Source organism: Gigantopelta aegis, chromosome 5 (genome assembly GCF_016097555.1).
Source record: "Gigantopelta aegis isolate Gae_Host chromosome 5, Gae_host_genome, whole genome shotgun sequence".
Taxonomy (NCBI): Eukaryota; Metazoa; Mollusca; class Gastropoda; order Neomphalida; family Peltospiridae; genus Gigantopelta; species Gigantopelta aegis.
In genome coordinates, this window is record NC_054703.1 from 20,811,610 (window position 1) to 20,836,878 (window position 25,269).

The 25,269-nt window shown below is 38.4% G+C and overlaps 2 protein-coding genes across 3 annotated transcripts in view; both read left to right on the top strand.

The window, feature by feature from the left end:
- Positions 1 to 15,946, top strand: part of LOC121373385 (calpain-5-like) — a 35,364-nt gene extending 19,418 nt beyond the window's left edge. Inside the window, exons 7-12 of the mRNA XM_041500013.1 lie at positions 1 to 106; positions 3,833 to 3,955; positions 5,980 to 6,176; positions 6,729 to 6,847; positions 9,033 to 9,169; positions 12,852 to 15,946. The exon at positions 1 to 106 is cut by the window's left edge and continues 72 nt beyond it. Coding sequence (XP_041355947.1) covers positions 1 to 106; positions 3,833 to 3,955; positions 5,980 to 6,176; positions 6,729 to 6,847; positions 9,033 to 9,169; positions 12,852 to 13,037 — 868 coding nt within the window. The 3' untranslated portion in view covers positions 13,038 to 15,946. The remainder of the gene's footprint in view (positions 107 to 3,832; positions 3,956 to 5,979; positions 6,177 to 6,728; positions 6,848 to 9,032; positions 9,170 to 12,851) is intronic.
- Positions 15,947 to 18,763: 2,817 nt separating this feature from the next.
- LOC121373849 (lysophosphatidic acid phosphatase type 6-like) overlaps positions 18,764 to 25,269 on the top strand; it is a 34,236-nt gene continuing 27,730 nt past the window's right edge. Inside the window, exons 1-2 of one of the 2 annotated variants that reach the window (XM_041500624.1) lie at positions 18,764 to 19,482; positions 21,353 to 22,197. The gene's annotated coding sequence lies outside the window, so the exon portion shown is untranslated. The remainder of the gene's footprint in view (positions 19,483 to 21,352; positions 22,198 to 25,269) is intronic. The other variant, XM_041500625.1, reaches the window with a different exon arrangement.

The window sequence follows — 25,269 nt, forward strand, 5'->3', positions numbered from 1 at the left end:
CAAGATAGAGAAAACGTGGTCGGAGGCGATAATACGCGGCAAGTGGGTTGTGGATCCGCAGGCCAGTAGCGATTTCCAGTCATTCAATTTTCTGAAAAACCCACAGGTAACCAATGAGTTAGTTCACAGATGATCATATGATTGAGGATGATCGCTATATTTCTTGATCCAGCCAGTGCACCACGACTGGTATATGAAAGGCCATGGTATGTACTACCCTGTCTGTGGGATGATGCATATAAAAGATCCCTTGCTGCTAATCGAAAAGAGTAGCCCATGAAGTGGCGACAGCGGATTTCCTCTCTCAATATCTGTGTGGTCCTTAACCATATGTCTGACATCATATAACCGTAAATACAATGTGTTGAGTGTGTCGTTAAATAAAACATTTCTTTCTTTCTTTCTGAGGATGATCGCAACTACCGCTCAAGGGTTCAAAATAGAAATTAAAATATGGCCATAAAAATTTCAATTTTCAGCCCTTGATTGGTACAATGGTAGTTATTTTATTATTTTTAAATAGCAGGCCAAAAGAAATATGGCCTGGTAAGAAAAAATATGGCAAAATGAGACAGTTCGTGGTTCACGTCAAAACTTTGACTTGGGAGTTTTAGACATTTTACATTCCAAAATGGAAATTTTCAGTCTTAATTCAGAAACATCTTTTTAAGCCAAGTTACAATTTAAAATAGTAATACTATATATATACTTGTATTTTACAGCTGGGCGGTATACCGTATATACCATTCGGTATTGGTATCCAGGCTCGAAACGACCTGTAATCAGGTCGCAAAATGTGATCAATGTCCCGTTTGGGCAACTTAAACATTAAAACATAATGGCGTTAGTCGCCCAAGTAATAAAATTATTTGGTCAATTTTCTTTAGAGCTTTGAACATAATATGAGCCACTATTAATATTTGTATTGCATATATTTATTCCACATTGAAATCTTGCTGTAAATTAGTTGGTGGTTCACTCACCATAATTTGCCAACATCCATTATTATTACATGTTTTTAATAGGATAAGTGAAGATATTAACAAAATGCGAAAGATATTGTCAAAAATTAGGAAAGATGTACATGTATGTAATAAATAGACCATTTCATGGTGGGGTTTTTTCGCATACAATTTTTTTTGTCAACACGTGATGTGTGAAAACCATATTTTTATTTATTGCTTCGCAATATTCGTCAAAATATGGTTTTCACATGTCACTCATTAACACAACAAGTCACTGATAAAAATAAGTAGAAATTTTCACTAGTCCACCAGACAAATATGTGTAGAAATCTACTTGTCTGCCAATACTTTCACTTGTCCAAATGAGTTGTTAGTTTTATTCAAGTACAAGGACATTAGTTTTGATTATTGAACATTTTTACTTGTCCACTGGACAACCACTGAGGTATATTTCGCTTGTCCGAGCAGATTTCCACTTGTCGGGACAAATGGACAAGTGCTTATTTCAAACACTGCAAGTGAAAATATGATTTTCACACATCTCGAGTTGACATAAAAAAAAGTTATTCGAATAAACACCATGAAATAGCCTCTGTTTATTCAAATTAATATATGTATTTTGCATTATGAAACGTTATGGTTGAATTAAGATCGAGGTGTAAAAATTGTCAAGTGTTAATTACGTACATGTATTATTTTCAAAATATATCTTTGTATAATAATAAGCAAAAGGAACATTTACATTCATATTGGGAATTTTTTAGTCCAGAATTGGGATTAAAAAATATAACATAAAGTTTGTTTTGTTTAACGACACCACTAGAGTACATTGATTTATTAATCACTAGCTATTGGATGTCAGACATTTGGTAATTTTGACATGTATCCTTAAGTGAGGAAACCCTCTACATTTTTTTCCCGTTAGTAGCAAGGGATCTTTTATATGCACTATTCCACAGACAGGATAGCACATACCACAGCCTTTGGTATACCAGTAGTGGTCCACTGGCCCGGGACGTAGGCCAGTGGTAAAGCGTTCGCTTGATGCGCGGTTGGTCTGGGATCGATCCCCGTCGGTGGGCCCATTGGGCTATTTCTCATTCCAGCCAGTGCACCATGACTTGTACATCAACGGCCGTGGTATGTGCTATCCTGTCTATGGGATGGTGCATATAAAAGATCCCTTGCTGCTAATCGAAAAGAGTACCCCATGAAGTGGCGACAGCGGGTTTTCTCTCTCAATATTTGTGTGGTCCTTAACTATATGTCCGACGCCATATAACTTTAAATAAAATGTGTTGAGTGCGTCATTAAATAAACCATTTCCTGGTCCACTGGCTAGCCTTTTGGGAATATATAATGCCAATTATTGGAGTCTAGAGACATACATGTAGATGATAAAACACTGAAAAACCATATCACCTTTAATGGGCCAGTCCTGAGGCACCAGCTGAGATTGGGGGGGGGGAGATAATAGGTCCATATTGATCTCAAGACACATATTATATTCAGGCATCAGTGCACAAATTTTAGCAGGGGAGGGTCTTGACTGGCGAAAGAAGTCTATATGGGGTGGGGGTTTCGAGTCGTGCACTCCCTTGGAAAATATGTTGGGGGGGGGGAGAAAATTTGCTTGAGCAGGGAGGGGTTTTGACTCCATAGAACCCTCCCCCTGCACACACACACATCTGTTATTTGAGGGCTATAGTGTGCTCGACCACTAAGTTAAAGTTTAACGACACCACTAGAGTGCATTGATTTATGAATCATTGGCTATTGGATGTCAAACATTTGGCATTTTGACATATATACCCGGTAGTCTTAGAGAGAAAACTCGCTACAGTTTGCCATTAATAGCTATGGACCTTATATATGCACTATCCCACAGACAGGATAGCACATGTGTACCACAGCCTTTGACATACCAGTTGTGGTGCATGGCTGGGACGAGAAATAGCCTAATGGGCCAACGACGGGGATTGATCCAAAACCGACCACTTTACCAGCGGGTTGTCCAGTCCCCACTAACCAATAACAATCTTTTATATGTACCATATCTCACAGACAGGATAGCACATACCATAGCTTTTGATATACCAGTCGTGGTGCATTGGCTGGGATGAGAAATAGCCTAATGGGCACACCGATAGGGATCGATCCCAAACCAACCACTTTACCAGTGGGTTGTCCAGTCCCCACTAACCAATTAATAACAATCTTTTATATGTACCATATCTCACAGACAGGACAGCAAATACCATAGCTTTAGATATACCAGTTGTGGCTGGGATACTGATGGGGATCGATCCTCTAGACAGACCGCTCATCAGTCAAGCGCTATAGGGTGTATCCTACCAAATCAAATCCCATAGACGACAATGGTAACATATGTGGCTAAAACTCCTACCTGCAGCGTATCAGTCGACATAAACACTACAGATATAAATACTACCACCCCTGACCCTTAAAGTGAATCAGAAAATATTGGGGGTCAGGCTGCTCATTTCTGAGATAACGGGTGACATCTAATGTATATGACTACCCTAGTTCAACACAAAATTCTAGTACCTTTTTTTACAGATACCCCATACATGTTTCAAGCACAAGGCTACCTGACACAGTGGTACTAGATGAAATAAAACTGCATACATTTTTTACCCAGATGAAACAATTTTTTTTTACAACCAACATACTCACATTTATCACCAATCACAGGACTTGTGGTGTTCACTTCTCTATCAAAAGTTCGCTACACCTCGAACTTTGACCCAGCCGGAAGTTATTTAGTTTAGTACTACTTTTATACCACTGGGTAACATCCTGCCCCTTTCTACTGGTCACTATATAAGCTGCCCGTTTGATTTCAGGTTCTGTTTGATGTGACCAGTGACGAAGACACAGTCATGTTGTCGCTGGAACAACAAGACGTCAGTGCGGGGCGAAAGTTTCTTGGAGACAAACTCAATAGCATCGGTTTTCAAATCATGAAGGTAAATACATGAAGCAGACGATGTACAAGTAAACGTTCATTCAGCGGACAATTAAAACTCTGCTGTATTTGACCATTTGTGGATGTCCATTAGGGGATAACCCTACTGTGTTTCCGATGTGCGGACGTATATCGGTGGTTTTACTGTCGCAAATTTAGTTTTATTGGCGACTCGTTAGCGGAGCCAATAAAACGGTAAATCTGCAACTGTAAAAGCACCGATATATGTCCGCACATCGGAAAACACAGTAGGGTTATCCCTATTCTAATTAAACTGTTTGCTGGTTGATTTTAAATAGGAAATTGTCACATTTTTAGTAAGAATAAGCATATAAACGTCACCAGCTGGTGACGTCATTAGGCAGCCCATTAACAGACGATGGGTAGTCGGACAGTTAGCGGCTCGAACATAGATGTGTAATTTGACATATTTAATCAGCTCTCGTGATTAGATAACGACTAATAAAGAATAATATGTTCATTTCTGACATAAAACCATCTCAGTATTTAACAACTTCTGTATGTAAAACGAACACTACAGAAATTGTCTTTATGACGTCATTACAAAACAACCCTGTTTCCTCGCTTAACCTATGACGTATTTCTGCCAGAAAATTTCAGGTGATTTTACCACCTGAAATTTTTAGTAGAGATCCAATCAGATTCATTCTTACAAATGTGTTGAATTAGAATACTGGTTTTACAGTCACAAATTGAGTCAGGTGGGGTGTGTGTGTAGGTGTGGCTTAATTTATTCGGTTCATTGAAATTTGAACGCGAAAAGGTAATCACCTCTGGAACAAAATTGTATAGACGCAAAGAAAATAGTATTATTTGTTAAAAAAATACTGTATATGTATTGCGGGGAATCTGTAGGATTTCTTTTCCAGGAAGGGACTAGGCATGTTGACACATAACAAAGTATGTCTATATAACAGGGTTCGAAAGAGAAAGCAAATGGTTACCCATATGGTTAAAAACATCTTGGTATATATAAAAGTAACACCTTGACGTCATACAACTGGCACACTACGACATTACTGGATCGTTAATTGAACAAGTTTAGTGAAATACATGTATATTGAAATAAGATATTAAACTCACTACCATTTCATATCATGTTTATGTCCCTTGTTAAATCATTTTCATTGACACTCGCTAAAGCTACTGACAGTTGAAAATTATTTCACTCTGGACATAAATATGATGCAAAATGGAAGCTCATTTCTTCTTCTTCTTCATCGTCGTACGCTCAGACAGGGACCCCAGTGGCTCGAACAAAAGCTGCTGTATTCCGTATGTTCTCCAAGGGGCCAAAGAGTTTCTCCTTCAGGGGTTCATCTGAAGGCCAGACTGCTTTTCTCTGGTTCTGGTAGGTGGGACAATGTTACAGGAAATGTTCCACCGTCATAGATGCTGTACCACACTGGCAGGTTCCACTGTTTCCCACTCTGAATTTGGTATAAATATGGTTGTTGAGTCAACAGTGGCATGTTCTTAGTCGCATCATTATCACCTGGTCTTCTCTTGAAAGTTTGTAGTAACTGTCTCTGCTAGCTGTTATTGAAGCACATTTAATATTCTGTAAATACCATATGACCTAGCTACTATTACGTTTTTGAAATGGCAAGCCAAAGGAAGTATATCCAGCTAAGAAAATGTGTATGACCTAATGTCGAATTCAGGGAAGAGTTTGAGATATTTAAACCATTATATGCCACTTTATATTTCCGCTTTAATTATTGTTTTCCAGATTTTAATCAGGCGCAAGTGCAGTGCGAGGGTTTTTAGGGGATTGAACACGTACACACCATAAACATACACACATCCAGCCCCTCCCATTCCTCCCTCTTCTGGGTGAAACAATTTTTTTTTTTAATACATTTTTCAGGGCAGCATATCTCGACCCACCCCCCTATAAACTTTGCTCACCAATCTAGACACACACACACACACCCCTCCCCCCGCTAAAATATTTACACTGATTACACAACTTTGATGTTACCTCTTTTAATTGTGCTACAGGTGGAAGAAAACAGAAAATACCGTGTTCACGTGTTGACTGAGAAAGTGCACGAGACGCCATTCCAAACGTCTCGCAGTGTTTTCGGCTCGTGTCTGGTGAAGAAAGGCCGGTATGTCCTCCTGCCGGCCCTAAAGGAGGCCGACCATTCGGCCGATTTTCTGTTGAGGCTGTACTCCACAAAACCATCACATGCCAGGTATTGAAGGTTGCACTATACCAAATAAAATTTCATATGCAACAATGTTAGCGTTTGTGGTTTAAACCCATCACAATGTCATGCCAGGTTTTGATGGTTGCACTACACCAAATAAAATTGCATATGCAACAATGTTAGTGTTTGTGGTTAAAATCCATCACATGCCAGGTATTGAAGGTTGTACTATATCAAATAAAATCCAGTAGGTGACAGTGTTAACATATATGGTTAGAAACCATCACACACAAGGTATTGAAGGTTGCATTATACTAAATAAAATCCAATAGGTGACAATATTTACATATGTAGTTAAAAACCTAAAACACAAAAACATCACACGCCAGGTAATGAAGGTTGCAATATATCAAATAAAATTCCATAAGCGACAATGTTAATGTATATGATTAAAAACCATCACATACAAGGTATTGAAGGTTGCACTATACTAAATAAAATCCCATAGGCGACAATATTTACGTATGTGGTGGGGGAAAAAACTGCACCACTAAACCATCACACAGTTAGTTTCTTTGTTTATTATTTTTTTAATAGGCAGCTGTTAAAAGATGAGCCCACTGTGAAATGTCCTTGTGTCTCTGGCTTCTCCATAATTAGCACGTTAACGGTCATTAGTGCAACCGGAATAGAGCTGCCATCAACGGTGAAAGGGGGTAAGTATTTCATTTATCACACGGCAGTGTCGAGCGACACCTAGAGTTGCACTGCATCTTGGTCTTTGAAGACCGGCAACGATTAGTTTGACAACGCTTGGAACCTGCACAGAACTTGCACTTGGTAAAACCCAGCCCACCACAGTTAGAGTCAAGTTGAACAGCTTGGCGGAGAGAAATGCATGGTTTTCTCTGTTTTGAAGTCGAGATAAATTTTAAATAAATAATAGTAATACTAATAATACTAAAAAAATATATATACACATGTATATATTATTTATACACATGTACATAGAATTTTTTTTATATATATAAACCAGGTCAGCGTATTTCTTTAGGTACTGTAGCAGGCATCAAAATAAGCATTGTGTTTGGTAACCCATTTACAGGTTACCATAAAATATATTCTGGTAACCCATAGGTTACCACAACTAAATGAAAGTTAGAATTGAATTCCTGTTACTACTAATACTTTTAACACTAAAACGCGGACATTCTGAAATTGTATCATTGCGCGCGAACATTGGTAAGAGAAAAGAAATCTGAAAGTAAATTTATCTAGTGGGCACTGCATAAACGCGGAATGACTATAATTGCTTGCAGTTGCACAAGTGTGCACGAACATCGGTGCAATTGCTTACGAGAAAATGAAACGCGGAAGTCCGGAATGCATTGCCTGGTTTACGTTCATAAACGAAACTACCGTTACGTTGAACAAAACATGTGGTAACCTCCCTGTAACCTGAACGACCATTCTAGACTTATTTTGATGCCTGTGTAGGGGTTGTGTTAATTCCCAGAAACATAACGTTTCAGCCTTATATAAAATTAAGGCTAGTGCTTTGTTTTGGTGGGCTAGTGGAATTTACAAACCCGCTATAGCCCTGTGGCTAGTGCTTTGTTTTGGTGGGCTAGTGGAATTTACAAACCCACTATATAGCCCTGTGACTAGTGCTTTGTTTTGGTGGGCTAGTGGAATTTACAAACCCGCTATAGCCCTGTGGCTAGTGCTTTGTTTTGGTGGGCTAGTGGAATTTACAAACCCACTATATAGCCCTGGGAATAGTGCTTTGTTTTGGTGGGCTAGTGGAATTTACAAACCCGCTATAGCCCTGTGGCTAGTGCTTTGTTTTGGTGGGCTAGTGGAATTTACAAACCCACTATATAGCCCTGGGACTAGTGCTTTGTATTGGTGGGCTAGTGGAATTTACAAACCCACTATATAGCCCTGTGACTAGTGCTTTGTTTTGGTGGGCTAGTGGAATTTACAAACCCACTATATAGCCCTGGGACTAGTGCTTTGTTTTGGTGGGCTAGTGGAATTTACAAACCCACTATAGCCCTGTGGCTAGCGACTTTTAACAAAATATTATCATACCCTGTTAAAAGGTGGTAAGTATTTGATTTATTACCCAGTCCTGCTGTGCTGTCTTCAACAGGTGGTAAGTATTTCATTTATCACCCACTCATGCTATGCTGTTTTTAACAGGTGGTAAGTATTTCATTTATCACTCAGTACACTATGACTGGTATATCAAAGGCTGCGGTATGTGTTGTCCTGTGTGTGGGAGGGGACATTTAAAAGAGCCCTTGCTACTAATGGAAAAATATAGTGTGTTTCCTCTCTAAGACTACATGTCAGAATTACCAAATGTTTGACATCCAATAACCGATGATTAATAAATCAATGTGCTCTAGTGGTGTCATTAAACAAAACAAACTTTCATTCAACAAAGGGCGGGATCGATGTAGCCCAGTGGTACAGCGCTCACCTGATGCGCAGTCAGTCTAGGATCAATTCCTGTTAGTGAACCCATTGGGCTATTTCTCATTCCAGCCAGTGCACCATGACTGGTACATCAAAGGCTGTAGTATGAAGTACCCTGTCTGTGGGATGGTGCACATAAAAGATCCCTTGCTGCTAATTGAAAAGAGTAGGCCATGAAGTGGCGACAGTGGGTTTCCTCTATCAATATCTGTGTGGTTCTTAACCATACATGTATGTCTGACGCCATATAAACGTAAATAAAATGTGTTGAGTGCGTTCCTTCCTTCTACTCGGCCTGAGGCAATGGAGTGAGCGTACGTATTAGTTTCAAAGGCCTTGGCATGAGTTGTCAATGTGCTCTAGTGGTGTGTTTAAAACAAACTTCTAACTTTAAACAAAGCCATTCTTTTCCCTTAGATTGTAACCCGTTGGTTATTCTCAAGTGTGAAGGTGAGAAAGTGAAATCGGCGTCCTGCCAGAACACGACGTCTCCCGTCTGGGACATGAAGGCTACATTCTACAGAAAGAAGAAAGCTTACCCCATCAAGCTTGAGGTATGAACTAGTGATGTTCCAGTTATCAATTATACGTTTTAACAACAGGGAGGTGAGAGGGGCTGGAACAAAAAAGCTTACTGCGGTTTTGGAAAATTGTTGTTTGCAACCCCTGGAACTGCCAAAAATTGCATTCAATGCTAACAAATCTAAACTGGCACACATAAACTTGAAACTGTGAAAACATGCAATTGAACCTTGTGTGGTCCACAGTATTGAACATCATGTTTTTGGTTTTTTAGACAAAATGGAAAAGTGCATTTACGCGTTTCCGCATAGCTCTCACTTCCCTGTAACAAGAGTACCGGTGATTTACATGATACGCCCATCAGGAGTTTGATGGAAAACCATACGATGTTCAGAATATAGACAAATTATTTGATTTATTTGTATCACAGAGACCTAGTAATTGTATGTGACACACCACCATCCCACATTGTTCCTAAATGTGAGGTTTGATGGTCCTGTATGCAAGATATGGTCCGGACAAGGATTTATTGTTATGTGCAGTAGACCGTAAAAAGTAGGTCACAGTGACCTAGTGATAGTACGCGACACACAGCCATCCCATGTTGTTCCTACATGTGAGGTTTGATGGTCCTGTATGCATCTGTATGCAAGATATGGTCCGGACAAAGATTTATTGTTATGTGCAGTAGACCGTAAAAAGTAGGTCACAGTGACCTAGTGATAGTACGTGACACACATCCATCCCATGTTGTTCCTACATGTGAGGTTTGATGATCCTGTATGCATCTGTATGCAAGATATGGTCCGGACAAGGATTTATTGTTATGTGCAGTAGACTATGAAAAGTAGGTCACAGTGACCTAGTAATAGTATGCCACACACCACCATCCCAGGTTGTTCCTACATGTGAGGTTTGATGATCCTTTATGCATCTGTATGCAAGATATGGTCCGGACAAGGATTTATTGTTATGTGCAGTAGACTATGAAAAGTAGGTCACAGTGACCTAGTAATAGTACGCCACACACCACCATCCCAGGTTGTTCCTACATGTGAGGTTTGATGATCCTGTATGCATCTGTATGCAAGATATGGTCCAGACAAGGATTTACTGTTATGTGCAGTAGACTGTGAAAAGTAGGTCACAGTGACCTAGTAATAGTACGCCACACACCACCATCCCAGGTTGTTCCTACATGTGAGGTTTGATGATCCTGTATGCATCTGTATGCAAGATATGGTCCGGACAAAGATTTATTGTTATGTGCAGTAGACTATGAAAAGTAGGTCACAGTGACCTAGTAATAGTACGCGACACACCACCATCCCCAAGTTGTTCCTACATGTGAGGTTTGATTATCCTGTATGCATCTGTATACAAGATATGGTCCGGACAAGGATTTACTGTTATGTGCAGTAGACTGAAACGTAGGTCACAGTGACCTAGTAATAGTACGCAACACACCACCATCCCCAAGTTGTTCCTACATGTGAGGTATGATGATCCTGTATGCATCTGTATGTAAGGTATGGTCCGGACAAAAAAAAAGTCAACAGATGGACGGATTTACGTATGGACAGACAACGCCATACCATAATACGACCCATCATAGATGGGCATATAGAAATTGATCACTTTAGCTCAACCGATTTGATGATTGATTATAAAAATCTATAATCCATTGTGTGGGAAAATGTTAACTGTAGTTATTCTTATTTCTTCGGTTTAGATGACAAAATTGATGTATAAATATGCCGAGGGGCGGGACGTAGTACAGTGTTCGGTGTGGGATCGATCCCCGTCGGTGGACCCATTGAGCTATTTCTCGTTCCAGCCAGTGCACCACGACTGGTATATCAAAGGCCGTGGTATGTGTTATCCTGTCTGTGGGATGGTGCATATAAAAGATCCCTTGCTGCTAATCAAAAACAGTAGCCCATGAAGTGGTGACAGCGCGTTTCCTCTCTCAATATCTGCGTGGTCCTTAACCATATGTCCGACGCCATATAACCGTAAATAAAATGTGTTGAGTGTGTCGTTAAATAAAAGATGTCTTTCATTTGTCTTTTATAAATATGCTGGGGTTTGAGTTTGTTTTCATGTATATATAGATAAAAAAACCCAGGTATTAAATAGGTAAAAACAGTCTTTTGCATGATACGGTGGATCCATTTCAACTGATTGGGGTTTTTCTCATTCCAACCAGTGCACCACAACTGGTCAAAAGCCATGGTATGTGGCTTTCCTGTCTGTGGAACAGTGCATATAAAAGATCCCTTGCTGCATTAGGAAAAATGTAGCGGGTTTCCTCTGATGATAATTACCAAATGTTTTGACATTCAGTATCGGCAAACAAAACAAACTTTAAAGTTTTTGAAAATGTTCTTGAAAATCTTGTCTGTCTGTCTGTCTCTCTCTCTCTCTCTCTCTCTCTCTCTCTCTCTCTCTCTCTCTCTCTTCACAAAAGTACAAGAACCCTGTATTAAGTGGATATGTGGTTGTTTTTGTTAAGGTTTTTTTGTGGAGTTTTTTCATTTTTCATTTATTTTTTCAAAATTCCCAAATGGTTGACATCCAATAGCTGATGATTAATAAATCAACGTGCACTAGTGATGTCATTAAACAAAACAAACTTACTCTAAGACAATATGTCAGAATTACCAAATGGTTGACATATCCAATAGCCAATGATTAATAAATCAATGTGCTCTAGAGGTGTCGTTAAACAAGACAAACTAACTAAGACTATATGTCAGAATTACCACATTTAATGTTTGACATTCAATGGCCGACGATTAATGTGCTCTAGTGGTGTTGTTAAACAAAACAAAGTAACTAAGACTGTATGTCAGAATTACCACATTTAATGTTTGACATCCAATGGCCGACGATTAATGTGCTCTAGTGGTGTTGTTAAACAAAACAAACTAACTAAGACTATATGTCAGAATTACCACATTTAATGTTTGACATCCAATGGCCGACGATTAATGTGCTCTGTGTTGTTAAAGGGACATACCCTAGTTTCAACCCATGAAAATTAACCCTAAGTTTAATTAATCTACATACCTGTAACACATATGGATAAAGTTACAATTGAGTGAAACATGAGTCTGTGACTTTGAAATGGTGATATACTCACTAAAAATAGACTAAAACTCGACTCCATAACTGTTACTTCTCAGACGCACGTGCTTTTTTAAAAATATGAGATATGCATTTTGTGATATTAAAAACACCAGGAAGACCAAAAACACTTCGAATGTACGGAAATTGATAATCTAAACCATAACATCTAAGTAATGTATGATTTCAGTTATTAAAAGCGGCTCTAATAGTAAAAAAATATAGGTTAGTGTTTAAAAACTAGAGTATGTACCTTTAAACAAAACAAGCTAACTCTAAGACTACATGTATATGTCAGAATTACCAAATGTATGTCATCCCGTGGCTGATGATTAATGTGCTCTAGTGGTGTTGTTAAACAAAACAAGCTAACTCTAAGACTACATGTATATGTCAGAATTACCAAGTGTATGTCATCCCGTGGCTGATGATTAATGTGCTCTAGTGGTGTTGTTAAACAAAACAAATAAATCAAGGGACTCAATGCATGTATATAGCCCAGTATAGTAAAATGCTTGCGTGATATGTGCTGTATTGGTGTTGTTAAAAAAAAAAAAACGAAAAAACATTCTTTAACTTTTTCAGTTGTGGAACTACAGTCCAATGCTGAACTCGTTTATTGCGGAGACGTATGTGAGAGAAACCGGATACGACGATGATGGGGTCACAACAGAGTACGAACTGTGGGAAAAAAACAAAACAGGCATAATGAAGAGACCGGGAATGATACAAGTGCATATCAAATCAAGTAGCGATATTATCAGTTTGTAGCACCATAGAAAAACAAAGGCAAAGGAGAAAATACATGTCCTATATACACACTTGCCATAAACAATATTTTTGCGATATTAACAGTTTGTAGCACCATAGACAAACAAAGGCAAAGGAGAAAATACATGTCCTATATACACACTTGCCATAAACAATATTTTTGCGATATTATCAGTTTGTAGCACCATAGACAAACAAAGGCAAAGGAGAAAATACAAGTCCTATATACACACTTGCCATAAACAATATTTTTGCGATATTATCAGTTTGTAGCACCATAGACAAACAACGGCAAAGGAGAAAATACATGTCCTATATACACACTTGCCATAAACAATATTTTTGCGATATTATCAGTTTGTAGCACCATAGAAAAACAAAGGCAAAGGAGAAAATACAAGTCCTATATACACACTTGCCATAAACAATATTTTTGCGATATTATCAGTTTGTAGCACCATAGACAAACAAAGGCAAAGGAGAAAATACAAGTCCTATATACACACTTGCCATAAACAATATTTTTGCGATATTAACAGTTTGTAGCACCATAGACAAACAAAGGCAAAGGAGAAAATACAAGTCCTATATACACACTTGCCATAAACAATATTTTTGCGATATTAACAGTTTGTAGCACCATAGATAAACAAAGGCAAAGGAGAAAATACAAGTCCTATATACACACTTGCCATAAACAATATTTTTGCGATATTAACAGTTTGTAGTGCCGTAGACAAACAAAGGCAAAGGCTGAAAATACAAGTCCTATATACACACTTGCCATAAACAATATTTTTGCGATATTAACAGTTTGTAGCACCATAGAAAAACGAGGGCAAAGTGAGAAAATACATGTCCTATATACACCCTAAATACACTTTCTGTAAAAAATATTTCTGCGATATTAACAGTTTGTAGCGCCATAGAAAACCGAGGGCAAAGGGAGAAAATACATGTCCTATATATACACACTTGCCGTAAACAATATTTTTGCGATATTAACAGTTTGTAGCACCATAGATAAACAAAGGCTTAAGGAGAAAATACATGTCCTATATATACACCCCATTGCTGTAAAAAAAAAAAAAACCCCACTTTCTGGGATATATTTTAACAATTTTCAGAAACACCATGTGTAAGGTATGCCATTTTATAACAGACTGCTATACAATATAGGCATATGGACTCGCATTTTTTTCGCCAAAATCTCAGTGACATCATTTATTTATGTTAACTTTGCTGCCAAATAGCTATATAGGTTATAAATGAATCACTGTGTACTTTACATGCATTACAACTAATTTTGCAGGCAGAATTATGAAAATATGTGGTAAAAAGGTGTCGAGTTAGCCCATTGTGCCCAAATATCTCTGTTGTTTTTTCCCAAAGTTGAGGATTTGCTTTAGCACTTGGGGAGGGAAGGGTGGGGAGTGGGGGAAGTTGCCACTCCATCTCATTCACTTATGTTACACAATTCTAAAATGTAAAAAAAAAAAAAAAATCAGTTTTCAAATTGTTCCTTGATCATGTTGTGAATACATGGTCTTGTTGTAAATTAAGAGCAGCATTTTAGCAAATAGTGATGCACCATGACAAAGGCTATAGGTTCGAATCCTGACCACGGTGTGGATTTAGGTGGGGGCCCAATTAGGGCCTCTCCTCACCCACTCACCCTAACGGTTTTGTCAGTTTTACTTTTCGTTTATCAATTTATGCCAAAACCAAAGATTCCAGATCCACACTCATCATGTGAAAATGACAATAGCTGTGTTGATATTTATCTGCCAAAATTGTATTATCTGATGTATTAAGTTACATATTTATAAGATGAATTTTAATGTTTTGTCATGTTCTGTATTAAGTTACATATTTATAAGATGAATTTGATGTTTTGTCATGTTCTGTATTAAGTTACATATTTATAAGATGAATTTTAATGTTTTGTCATGTTCTGTATTAAGTTACATATTTATAAGATGAATTTTAATGTTTTGTCATGTTCTGTATTAAGTTACATATTTATAAGATGAATTTGATGTTTTGTCATGTTCTGTATTAAGTTACATATTTATAAGATGAATTTGATGTTTTGTTATGTTCTGTATTAAGTTACATATTTATAAGATGAATTTGATGTTTTGTTATGAACTGTATTTTAAGTTACATATTTATAAGATGAATTTGATGTTTTGTCATCTTCTGTATTAAGTTACATATTTATAAGATGAATTTGATGTTTTGTTATGAACTGTATTTTAAGTTACATATTTATAAGATGAATTTGATGTTTTGTCATCTTCTGTATTAAGTTACATATTTATAAGATGAATTTGATGTTTTGTTATGAACTGTATTTTAAGTTACATATTTATAAGATGAATTTGATGTTTTGTTATGTTCTGTATTAAGTTACATATTTATAAAATGAATTTGATGTTTTGTCATGAACTGTATTAAGTTACATATTTATAAAATGAATTTGATGTTTTGTTATGAACTGTATTTTAAGTTACATATTTATAAGATGAATTTGATGTTTTGTTATGTTCTGTATTAAGTTACATATTTATAAAATGAATTTGATGTTTTGTCATGTTCTGTATTAAGTTACATATTTATAAGATGAATTTGATGTTTTGTCATGTTCTGTATTAAGTTACATATTTATAAGATGAATTTGATGTTTTGTTATGTTCTGTATTAAGTTACATATATATATTTATAAGTTGAACTGCAGTGTGAATTTTTTAGTTCAATTTCTGTTCATCTGAAATGTGCCTTTTGGCCACATGCATGCAACATTTATTATATGGATTTCTTTAGCAATTTATTTTTAATGGGTTTTTTTTTTATATTTTGTCTTTTTATTTGTAGAAATAGGTGCAAAATAAACATTTACAATTTCACGGTGTGCTCTTATTTAATGGAGTGGTTTGTGGCGCCGTTTGTCACATTCTGATTTAGCTTACTGATTTATAAATCCTTAACTTTTCAGCAAAATATACATATATACAGTAAAGTACACTTATAAAGAACATGCTTAGAACGAAGTTTATGAACTAGTGCATAGAACGAACTGATCGTAAAGTCCCATTTTATCTCCCTATATATTAATGACCAACGTATGCAATTGTGTACAACGAACTACTGCTATAACGTACTATCGTGTTCCCTTCCGGTTATATATATATATATATATATATATATATATATATATATATATATATATATATATATATATATATATATATATATACATGTATATATATATATATATATTATATATATATACATGTATATATATATACTCTTCAAAAGAAGAAACGCAAAACCACATTGTCGTAACATTTGGAGAATTGATTTAATTATTGAATGGTGAGTCCGATAATTACCAAATGTTGCAGGATTGTTCACAATTCACTCTAGTCCATTGTGAGTAAGTGATAGGACACACCACCAAGGTCAAGGTCATCTGGAGTCAATACCGGGTGTGGCCTCCGCGTGTGTTGACAACTGCCTGGAACCGCCTGCCCATTGAAGCAACCAGAGTACGAATGACGTCCCGGGGGATGGTGGCCCACTCGGCCTGCAAGGCTGCTGCCAGCTCGGGCAGGGCCTGGGGCTGTGGTTGTCGCTGTCGGAGGCGTCGGTCCAACTCGTCCCATAGATGCTCAATTGAGTTCAAATCCGGTGATATCGATGGCCAAGGAAGGACATTAATGTTGTTGTTCTGTAGGAAAGCCGGTGTGAGACGTGCTGTGTGAGGCCTGGCGTTGTCATGTTGGAACACTGCGTTGGCGTTGGCCATAACTGGAACGATGTGTGGCCGGAGGATCTGGTCAATGTAGCCCTGTGCATTCAGGTTGCCCTGCACGTGGACCAGGTCAGTTCTGCCAGTGTGTGAGATGGCTGCCCACACCATGACACTACCCCCGCCGAATCTGTCCACTTCCTGCACGCAGTTTGCCGCATAACGTTCACCACGACGCCTATACACGCGACATCTTCCATCATGACGTCGGAGCAGAAATCGGGACTCGTCACTGAACCACACCTGTCTCCATCGCAGTTGAGGCCATTGTCGATGAATCTGGCACCACTGCAGTCGGAGTCGACGGTGTTGTGGTGTTAAGATGTCACCTCGAACTGGTCGTCTGGCACGAATTCCTACCTCACGTAGGCGGTTCCGTACGGTCTGGTCGGATATCCTGCGCAAACCTGGTATTGCTGCGGCTGTGGAGGTGGCAGTAGTCAATCGTTCCCGAAGGTGGCGTACCCGGATGTAGCGGTCCTGCCCGGGGGTAGTGACCAGTGGTCGACCGGATCTAGGGAGGTCACGTGTTGATCCATGTTGCTGGTAACGGTCCCACAGTCTGGAGATGGTGCTTGGGGACACATGGAATGCCCTGGCAACGGCCGTTCTGTATTCGCCTGCGTCTAGTCGGCCGATGGCATTGTTTCTCTGCGGTTCACTGAGACGTGGCATGTCCTGGATTGTCAACTGTCGGCCAGATACAGAGGCCAGGCAAGCGAACACCCTGCACTTTTATACTGTCGGTGTTCATGTTGCACGTGCAGACAACGCACGTGCAATGGTGACATGGTTTGCACGTGGCTGCGTTTTTGCGAATATTCACATTTTGGAACTTTATTGTACAGTAGCTGCGTTTTATCGAATGTAACCGTGGGAATGTGTTTGGGACATGCATTGACCTTATATTCACAAAGCATGAACCGGTAGGAAACATAAAATCGGAGTTATAACCCATTTGTACCCTTTTGCGTTTCTTTTTTTGAAGAGTATATATATATATATATATATATATATATATATATATATATATATATATATATATATATATATATATACAGTGGACTGTCTAAACAGGACTCACTTCGTACCGTCGAAATAGTCCGGTTTACATAGAGGACCGGTTTAGACCGAGTTCATCCAGAGTTATGGTTCTTGAATGATCGACAACTCGCGGATATATATATATATATATATACACACAGTTGAATCTCGTTGGCTCGAACCCCGTCGGTGCTCGAGAAAGTGTTCAACCCATCAGGTAGTTCGACCGAACCATTTGGTCAACATCGGATATTTTCGTAACATCAGTTAGAAGTTGAATTATATAGGTGTCAGGACGTTTCGGCCCCAGTACGGCCCCAAACCATTTCGGCCCCTAATGCAATATACGGCGATCTAGTGTTCGTGTATACAGATATATGCTGTAATTGGTATAGTAACACCGGTAATAATAGAGATAAAATACAAATTTGTAACACTAATTTGTCTTTGGATATTAATGCTTTATCAGCTGTTTACTTTCTGTCAGCTGAAGCTAGGCGAAATCAACATACCATACTCGGCGTTTTAACCTCAGCTGGGTATGTAGTATATTTAATAAGAAACCACAGCACATCAGTAGTATGCAGTGTGACTGTTCATTATCTAAGGCCTGTACGTATTTCATGTATATGGCTTGAGTAAATGATACTGGAAATAAACAAAATTATAATATTATTTTTATCTGTAAATATAAACACGCAATGTGTGACATCTAAAAATCAATGGATATAGGACAAATCAATGAATAAATGTACTTTATTAACAAAATAAAAATTAGTGCGAATAGAAACATGGGCGAAACGACTCGGTTAGAGGTACGAATCAACCCTGTTCAAAACGACTCGGGTGAACTAGTAATAAGGGCGAAACGACTTGTTACCATATTATTTTGGTAACTGCAAACTTAAAAATATCATCATTGTATTATATAACAAAATATCAGAGTGAAAGGATGTATTCGAAATTACTCCGATTGTGTGATACAAAAGCCCTTGCCGAAGTGATGATAGCTGAGTACCTCGCCCCCGGTTTCATTGAAAACTTGTCTGGTAGACGTGTTCAGAGTAACGCTTCCCGCCGAGGCCAATTGTTTGATTGGTATCACGGTTCATCGAAAAGGCACCGTGACACTGGCTGCACTTGAAAGACTTTTACTGATAGCTGCTGGCTGAACACACAACATGACAGGTATGGCAAAGAAAGGATTGCTTGGCTAGTGTCGCGATTCTCCGATCCATCTATAACTCGTTCCGCCTAAATTATTATAATCCAAAGCTTGTAACAACCAACTGCGCAAGCGCGGCAATAGTTGGTCCTTGGTTGGTCGGTGGTTTTCCATTTGATACTTGATATATCACCAGTTCGAGGGAAATATAGCTAATAACAGACGAGACCGATAACTTAGTTCGAGCGAAGCCTTATAGTCGACTCGGGACGTATTCGACCCATCATCAGTTAATATAAGGGTTTACCGGACAAAAAACTCGGGACTTCGTTTTTGGTTTGAGCGTTGCGGTGTTTTTGATCGAGCCAACGATATTCTACTGTAGGCCTATATATATATATAAAGAGCGTTGTACGACAAAAGTAAGTATTTAAGTGTTCTGCATTACGTAAAGAGTATGGATTTGTTTCACCGATAGGTCTTGGTAAATGAAGAGCTAAATAAGTAGGTAACAAGTTATTTGACAGTTTAAACATTATGCATAATTTGTGTTGTTCACGCCTTTTTGAGAGTGGTGCGAAACCGGTTTCTTTATAAATAAGATCGTGTGAAGTTCCCCTAACAGCACCACAAATTGTTCTAAGAGCATATAACTGAATATTTTCAAGGTTTTGTGCTAACTGAAAGGAACAGTCATCCCAAATAATATCAGCATAATCAAATACTGGAAGAATAAATAAAATTTATTGCAGATAAAATAATTTATGTTGAACTATTCTAATTTCTGTGTTTCTATGTTAATATAAATAAGAATACTATTTAGTACCAAGGTTACGCCAGAAGCACACAATCGAACTCGTCCTACTATTATTATAAATAGATTAACTAAATTAATATAAATAGATTAACCAATCAAAACACTTTCTGTTACTGAGAAAATTATGCCATCACACATCGAGTCACAGGTAATTAATTTAAGCATTTTCTGTTAATCCCACCATCCACCCCTTCACTCACCAGGCGAGTTTTTGGTACGCCTCCTTTTTTTTTTTTATATAAATTGGTACATGTTAATGTTGTTTAAGTAAATGCATGTACATTCATATAACATAATTGAAATAATGATACGTCATTTTAATAAAAAATGACATTTACTGCAAAGACCGAATTGTGTTGTTCTTTACAGTAACCAGACCGGCCTCGGTGGCGTCGTGGTTAGGTCATCGGTCTACAGGCTGGTAGGTACTGGGTTCAGATCCCAGTCGAGGCATGGGATTTTTAATCCAAATATCGACTCCAAACCCTGAGTGAGTGTTCCGCAAGACTCAGTGGGTAGGTGTAAACCACTTGCACCGACACGATCCATAACTGGTTCAACAAAGGCCATGGTTTGTGCTATCCTGCCTGTGGGAAGCGCAGATAAAAGATCCCTTGCTGCTAATCGGAAAGAGTATCCCATGTAGTGGCGACAGCGGGTTTCCTCTCAAAATCTGTGTGGTTCTTAACCATATGTCTGACGCCATATAACCGTAAATAAAATGTGTTGAGTGCGTTGTTAAATAAAACGAAGAACATTCGAGTTTTGATTTTGGCTGTGCAGTTAAATTTCAATGTGATGATTGGAGGGCTAGTTGAATTTGAGAAGGGCCAGTAGGATTTTTCTTCAACTGACCCTGCTGGCGACCACGGTTTTTATGTTAATTTTCAATCTTGTTTATATACAAATATTTATATTTTGACAGGTTAAAAATACAATAGTTTTACTTTTTTCAACACTAAATGCACGTCTTGTATTTTTCTCAACATGTTCATGTTGACTAATTATCACTTCAGTTGTATAATAAGGAAAGGTCTTTATATAGTCTACGCCTGTTGACCAATCCCATCTGTTAATATATAAACAGAAATAAATATTGTTTAGACCAAAATATGAAAGATTCCTTTCCCGCTATTTAATTACTGACAAGGTGACACCTTGCCATCCGCATTGTCGTGAAACAACAATGCCTGCTAGTTAATATTAAATAATATTAACTCGATCATGGGGTTTGGCAAGCAGATGGTGGGCGTGTCGCACATTCTAACAGAAACCTTTATAACTAGGATACCTAAATAGCAATGGCCTAGCTATGTAAAAGTTGTAAATTAAATCAGTTTTTCAAACTACATTTCATAATGATTATTGATTTCCTGGTACTTTTGTTTCAATTACAATCCATTAATCCAATCCAGTATAAACACTGGAGTAAAACAAGTTTATTCTTTCACCATTCTTGTTTATAATTGGGATAGACTGGATCATGAAGAATGTGGAACAGTCAGGAAGAAGAGGGATTCAGTGGACTTTCGCAAGCATGCTCGAAGACCTGGATTTCGCAGACGACATACGTTTACTTTATCACCGTCATATAGACATATAGGCCAAGACACGAGACCTAGCAACCACTGCAGAGGAGATTGGACTTAAGATCAACATTCCTAAGACTAAACTCATGAGAATGAACACCAAGTCCAACGAATCCATTATCCTTCATGGTGACAAAGTTGCAGAAGTTGATGACTTCACCTACCTTGGCTCTAAGTTGACAGCCGATTGAAACAGTGAAACAGAAATCCACTCAAGTATCTCCAAGGCAAGCCAGACCTTTACATCACTCCGAAACATCTGGAAAGCAAGCAAGATTAGTTTGAAGACAAAGATACGCCTTTTTTAAAGCACTGTCTTAAGCACTCTACTGTATGGAGCAGAATCCTGGAAAATGACCAAGACCATCGGTCAGAACTTGGAGGTCTTTCAAAATCGGTGCCTTCGCAGGATTCTGAATATCTTCTGGCCCAACATCATAACCAATGAAGAACTCCACAAACAAACCTCCACATTGGTATCGGAGATCAAGCGCCGAAGATGGCGCTGGACTGGTCATGTTATCAGAATGCCTCAAACAGCTCTACCAAGAGTAGTCCTGGAAAAGGGAAACGAGGAAGACCGAAAGAAACATGGAGGAGGACAGTAGAGAAGGAAATTCGAGAGAGCAGCCTGAGCCGGGGGATGCTGGAGAAGCTGGCAAAAGACAGGCAGCAGTGGCGATCTCTGGTTACAGCTTTATGTGCTTCTTAGCACGAAGGGGATTAAGTAAGTAAGTAAGTAATTAGTGCTTCAAGCAGGCTTTATTTGTCATATGATTATGCATGATGTATGGACACCCCCATAAATAACGTACATGTCCCAATCCACGTCAATTTTAATTTAGTTTTTTTTCAAAACATCTATTTATTAAAATAGTATTAAACGTTAAAGTTTGCTTTATTTAACGACACTACTGGAGCACATTGATCAATTCATCAGCGGCTATTGGATGTCAAACATTTGGTAATTATGACTTGTAGTCATCAGAGGAAACCCGCAACATTTTGTCTAATGCAGCAAGGAATCTTTTAGGGGAACCCGGGGCATAGTGGACCGACATTTTTTGGTTGGATAAAACGCTGTGAAAAAGCGAGGCAATCGAAACATTTAGTTCTTATCCTATGATTTATGATTAAAACTAACATGCGACACAAACGTAATGCAGCTAACAACGATCTTTATTGAAATATATAGAATTATAAACTTCATAAAAATTTAACTTTAACCCCGGAGCCCTGGGGCAAAGTGAAACCTGTTACGGGGCATAGTGGAATGCTATTTTATTTTGTGTATATTTTGACAAAAAGTATTTGATTCAACTCGGTGTATGAAATTACGATAGTCCATAATGCATGTTCAATCCGCACACACAAATTTGATTATAGTAACAGTTACTTATATCGATGTAATTCTCTTGATGTTAAAAATATAATTTTATATTTTTGCAAACATTTTCTATTCCTTGCAGAGGTCACATGTATAATTGTCGTCTACGTCATTTAGCCCTGCACATTCTTCATGTGCCCATTTGTTACACTTATCACACATGATCCACTCTTCGCCACCTTTCGATTGGGAATAAAGGCCAGAACAATAAATGCATGGAACATCCTCGTTACTCCCCTGTTTTTCCACCAACTATGCAATTTTTTTGCGCCTTTCCTTTACCTTTCCCTTTTCCCATACCATTACTTTGACCCTTTCCACCTGCTTTTTTTTAAACAAACAACTGGACTTTGGAGGATGGTTTCATTCGTTTCCAATTAAGATCACATTCCAATTCTTTTAAATAAGGACTGCCTGTCAGTATGACCGTTTTGCCTCTTCTGATACCTTGTCTCCTTGGTTCTGTCTGCTCCACACGAGGGACTCCCATGATGTATGCGGGAGACACATACTCGATACCATTCGTCTTGGAAGGTGATGTTGATGGAGTTGCTGCAGTGTTAGATGGACCTGGTGTTGCAGCATCAGATAAAACCGGTGTTGTCGCGTCAGATGGAGCTGATATAGTGTTAACATCCATTGGAGTTGCAGCATCAGATGAAGTTATTTGTGTAGTGTTAAACTGTTCTGGTGCTGAAGGTGCTGGTGGAGCTCGATCTGGTTGTGTAGCATAAGATGGAGTTAGTTCATCTCCTGGTGTGGGTTTGTCTCTGGTTTCTGCTGCGGCAAAAATGTGATCCGGGAATATATTTGGATTAAATGGACAAATTCCGGTTTTTGCGAAACCACTAATGGCTGTTGATGTAGTTGCAGCCTTCTGGTAGGCAGCCCCAAAGAGACCTGCAACTTGGTAGATTGTGATGATCTTTCCTGGATGCTTCCTGAGCCATACCCGCACTTCCTATTCATAGTATGTGTTTAGTGGTCCCATAAATGATACGTCAAGTGGTTGCAGGCGATGTGACGTGTGCGGTGGGATTACCAGGATATGCACATGATTTTCCCTTGCCATTTCGATTAAGGTGAGGTTTTTCGTATAGGTTGCATGACCATCAAACAGCAGAAGGACTGGATCTTCAGCTGAAGGCTTTACGTGGTGCAGAAAATGCTTGAACCGTGTTTGTGCGAATATCTCGGACTGCATCCAGCCAGATGGGTGACATGTAATTACAGTTTCCAGCGGTGCTCCAACTTCAAATAGTGGATTGAGATTCTTTCGAGGGACGATAAGTAATGGGGGTATGTATTACCAAGAGCATTAAAACATATATCTGCTGTGACCAACGTTCCCCTTTCCGCTGAGGCGAGTGCACCAACCTGTTTTTTACCCTTCATTGATATAACTTTTGAAGTCTTGTTTGGCACTGTCATCACTCCAGTTTCATCGTTGTTATAGATACGACTTGGTGGGAAATGGTATGTTTCATACAGCGAGTTCAATAATCGGTAGAAATTCATGACAACTACCTTGTCTGGTGTACGCAGTGACAACATTTGATGACGTTTCAAAAATCCGTACACAAAATCCTCTCCTGCCATCTTCAGTTCCATATTGAATGGATGTTCTACATGGTTTCTGACAGCAAATTGGAATGATAGCTGTGGGAATTCCTTGAGAGTTAAACCAAATAAACGACTCTCCATGAACAAAAGATAGTCTGCAAGGTCCTTTTCTTGCTGTTGACTGAACACTGGCCTGAAACGCCCTAGCCCCTTTTGTGTCACATCACCAGGTTCACCATCTTTCCTTACTCTTCGGAACAGAGTTGTCTTAGGAATACTGTATGTCTCAGATGCATCTGTAAGGGTCATTTCTTTGTCACGTACTTTAGCCACCGCTTCCTTCATAGCCTGTTCCGACCATTTCTGCTGGTCAGTTGTTCGCTTGTAATTGCGAACCATATTGCCTAAAATAAGAGAGAAAAAGACACTGTGTAGGATGCATGTAGTCCTAATGTTATGGAGATTGGTGTTAAAATTATGTAAAAACAGACATTTAACTGAGTGTTAATCAATATAATTAATAAAGCGTTAATTAATATAATTAATAATAATAATAATAATTACGTGTTAATAATTAAAAAGTCAAATAGAATGACCGTTCCACTTTGCCCCACCCACTTTACCCCGACCACGTGTTATTTTCTAAATTCCTCGTGCTACTGTGTTAATAGATCTACGCAAGAAATATCGTCATGCATATGGCATATATTGACCTTAGATTTAGGTAGTACTAAACCAAATAACTTCCGTTTGCGTCAAAGTTCGAGGGGCACCCAACTTTTGATAGAGAAGTGAACACCACAAGTCCTGTGATTGGTTATAAATGTGAGCGTGTTGGTTGTAAAAAATAATA